Source organism: Pleurodeles waltl, chromosome 9 (assembly GCF_031143425.1).
Source record: "Pleurodeles waltl isolate 20211129_DDA chromosome 9, aPleWal1.hap1.20221129, whole genome shotgun sequence".
NCBI classification, from domain to species: Eukaryota; Metazoa; Chordata; class Amphibia; order Caudata; family Salamandridae; genus Pleurodeles; species Pleurodeles waltl.
The window spans coordinates 793,451,082-793,454,718 of record NC_090448.1 but is presented as its reverse complement, the minus strand read 5'-3'; the positions used below and the strand labels follow the sequence as shown (position 1 = coordinate 793,454,718).

General features: G+C 50.6%; 1 protein-coding gene across 1 annotated transcript; it reads left to right on the top strand.

Annotated features, from left to right (window-relative positions):
• Positions 1–652: 652 nt before the first annotated feature.
• Positions 653–3,414, top strand: CCDC85B (coiled-coil domain containing 85B). The gene has a single exon (XM_069208021.1). The coding sequence runs from the start codon at positions 2,018–2,020 to the stop codon at positions 2,618–2,620; it is 603 nt and encodes a 200-aa protein (XP_069064122.1). The 5' UTR covers positions 653–2,017; the 3' UTR covers positions 2,621–3,414.
• Positions 3,415–3,637: the final 223 nt, after the last annotated feature.

The following is a 3,637-nucleotide window of genomic DNA, read 5'->3' as shown; positions in this document are numbered from 1 at the left end:
TCATGTGGCAACCTCCTGATGAGGTTTGAAGCAGGGCTTGAAATGGAAAAATAGAAGTGCTTCTGAGAAGTGCCGGTACTCTACAATTAAAGGTATTACGTTTTTCTTGAGAAGTGCAGGTACTCTCCCTCTCAACGTAAAAAAGTGCAAGTACTCCGTGCCGGACAGTACAGGCCCATTTAAAGCACTGGTTTGAAGTGGTTGTTTTCTTCAAATACCGAAGACTGATAATAGCTGTTTTTGTGTAGCACCTCTGACGCAATATACAATACCTCTACCCCCGTAATAGAAGATACACTTTATGTAACAGCACAAATAACGGTCTATATTTAGAAAAATAACACCTGCAGCATAGAGGTTGAATCGGTATTTACTCCTCTGAAGCAGCGGATCCCAACGCCTCGCTAGCCCACGCAATGTGTATTTAGGCTAAAATAAGAATGTTCTCGCTATTAGGAAGATTAGGTCGAGGTCGTTAACATGGTTTTCAGCTACCTGAGCACTGGACGTTCGAATCGCTTTATATGTGGATAAATGGGGCGCTCTGGGGGTCGATGATAGGCATAATTTGGACTGCTGTGTGCGTTATGTAATGAATATTAAATAGCTGTGGACCGGCCAGGTTGGCTGGGGTCCTCTCAATCCGGGGATGGGGACATGCCCCGGGCGGCGCCAGGCGCACTCGGTCCGGGGGTGGGGGGCATGCTCTGGGAGGCGGCGTGCGTCTCTCGCGCAGGTGCACGTCGCGTCGTCAGGACGGAGCTCGATGCCGCGCAGAGCGCCGCAGGCCGGGGATCCCAGCCCTGGAGACGGGGGCGCAGGTGGGGCCGCCCCCTGGGAGTCGAGGTGGGAACTCCCTCTATTGTTGAGCTGCTCGGACAGGATATCCTCCTGAGCTTAGGACGGAATTGTGTTTTTTTCACGGACGCCTTTTAGCGACATCCTGACGTCAGTTTTTTTTCCCTCGTCCAATTCATTAGCGCTGGTGCCCCCTCCGCTCAGCATCGCCGAGCCCGGCAGGCGGGTCCCCTGTGGAGCTGCGGCAGTGCGGGAGCGCCTTGGCTGTTCCCCCTTGGGTTCGCCATTCGCCTCCTCGGCTCCGTCCTGAGCTTTGTTCCCCGATTGTCCTGCGCCTGCTCAGCGGCGGTGCAGCAGCTCCTCCACCCGCGGTATCTGCGAGACGACGGGTAGGACTCGATACACCTCCATCTTCAAGAGATGGCTGTGATCCCATTGCACAGCCATCGCCCAGAGGCATCGGCCTGAGGAGATAGAATGCCAGGCTCCACCGTTGACGAACCACTGGCTGTCTCCCGTGCTGGTTCTTCCCGGCTACCCTCCCAAGATGCTGCTGCTGGCGGAGCTCCAGTCGCGTAACATCGATGCGGGGTACACCATCACCGAATGGTTCTCCCGGCCATCGCAGGCTCCCACCTGTCCCTGAGTCAAGAGGACACGACTGAAGGCAAGCACCCCTCCACCTCTCTCTCCCATCATTTGCCAGGCTTAGAACACCGAAAGCCCACTTCATTTTGAAAGAATATCCCCAGCAAGCTACCGTTCCTGGTCGCCACTGTTGCCAGCTATTGACAAAGCAGTTGGATCACCTACTAAGGATAGGGGATATCCCAGCGAAGGAGAGTTATCTTTTTAAAAATATATATATTTTTGGTGCTTGGATGTTTTCGTGTCCTATTTTTTTTCAATTTCCTTTGCAACAGACAGTATCCTTAATCCTCTTGCTTGTTCATTAATCTTTCCTGGGCATTCCCGCAATCCGGATTTGGAATGGATTAGGGGAGGAGGCACATTTTTTCAGTAACAGATGCAGTGGATTCAGTTTTGTTCCGGCCGCTAGTCTTGGTTGTTTTCTTTTCCACTGCTTCATGGAATGCTAATCTAAAAAGGATTACGGGTACCTAAAGGCTGGAAGTTTATTTTTAAGACTTGTGCACCGGTTGGTGCTTGAACTCAAGCATTCACACGTGCACCTACAGTGTCTTTACTGGAAAGCAGAATGAGTGGGGAGCCTGACCTGCTCAGCAGGGACCTTTCCAAGATGTCTGATGAGGAGGTGCTCTCCTACAGCAAGGAGGATCTGGTACAAAAGTTGAGGAAGGAGGAATCCCAGAAGATTACAGCCCTTATTCAGCGTGGTCGGCTAATCAAGGAGGTTAACAAGCAGCTACAGGAGCACCTAACTGAGATCCGTGAGCTTAAGCAGGTGAACCATCGCCTGCAAGAGGAGAACCAGGAGCTGCGTGAGCTCTGCTGCTTTTTGGACGATGACCGGCTCAAAGTGAAGACCCTTTCCCGTGAGTGGCAGCTTTTTGGCCATCATGCAGCCAAGGTGATGCGGGATGACCTGGGGGGCTATCTAAAGAAGTTGGCAGAGCTGGAGCGACTGCAGGGTGATTTGGTGAAGGAAAATGTGGACCTCAAGGAGCTGTGCCTGGTGCTAGAGGAAGAGTGCGTCAGCAGAGGCTCCGAGCCCAGCCCAATTGGGTCATCTGAGCTCAGCCTGCCTTGTGGGCCCCGTGACTTGGGCGATGGTAGCTCCAGCACTGGCAGCGTGGGCAGTCCCGACCAGCTACACTTAGCTTGTTCGCCAGATGATTAAGGTGCCTGAAGGTGTTTGGATGGGGTGGGTAGGCGTGGTCGCACAAAGACAATCAGTAAAATGTCTGGCTGCTACCAACCATGCTTGACCTAGAAGGACCTGCTCCACCTGTGGCCATGCTGTAGTAAAACAGGGAGGATGTCCTCATCTTTGCTCAGCCCCCAGAAGAATGTCTTGTCCTAGAACGAGGCCAATGAAATACAGTAATTGGAAAGTTGGTCTCCTTTTTTGGCAGAGCATGAAACGTACTGTAGTCCGTGAGGGCCTGCATGCTTGGTTAGCTGGAATGGTTGGGTAGGCCCAGTCTAGCCAGTCAGAGGGGCCAATGAGAAATGCCTAAACCAGGCACTTTCTCCAGTCGGTGCCAACCCCTGCAGCAGGTGCTCCTGGTGCAGGGACACTCAGGGAGCGGGCACTCCCTCCTTTGCTTTCTGCTTACATCAAGGACCCAACCACCATCACATCAAATTTAAAAAAACTCAGGACAACGGCTTTTCTGCGGGCTGACATGCCAACAGCCCGTGTCAGACTGAACTGCAGCAATACAGATTCCTAACGGCCAGTGTGATATTTTCTTCTTTTTGGAGCCCCAATGGGGGCATTTTCTGCTTGTTTCACAGGTCCGTTTTGCAGATTTCAGGGTTTTCTGTGTAAATTACTATTTTTGTTTGCTGGTTTGGAGGGTTGTCTTGGAAGCAGAGGAACTGGCCACACCAATGCCAAAGTTGGTTTAAGATGAGAAGTCTGGCATCGGCGATGAAGAAAAAAGAAATAAATATGTTTTAAAGAATAAACCCTCCCTTTAAGTGTACTATTGTTTTTCGGTATGAGATTTATATTTGCAAATACTTTCGATCGCAATTGATGATTTTCATATATATTTTTTTTCTTCCTGAAAGTGGTTATTTTGGGGTATTAAAGGTGTTCACCATATATTCTTCATGGCACGAACTACATTCAAAGCACTGAATGTCTTCCAGCTCAGAAGACGTGATTTTGTTGTATTTTATGTTTCGA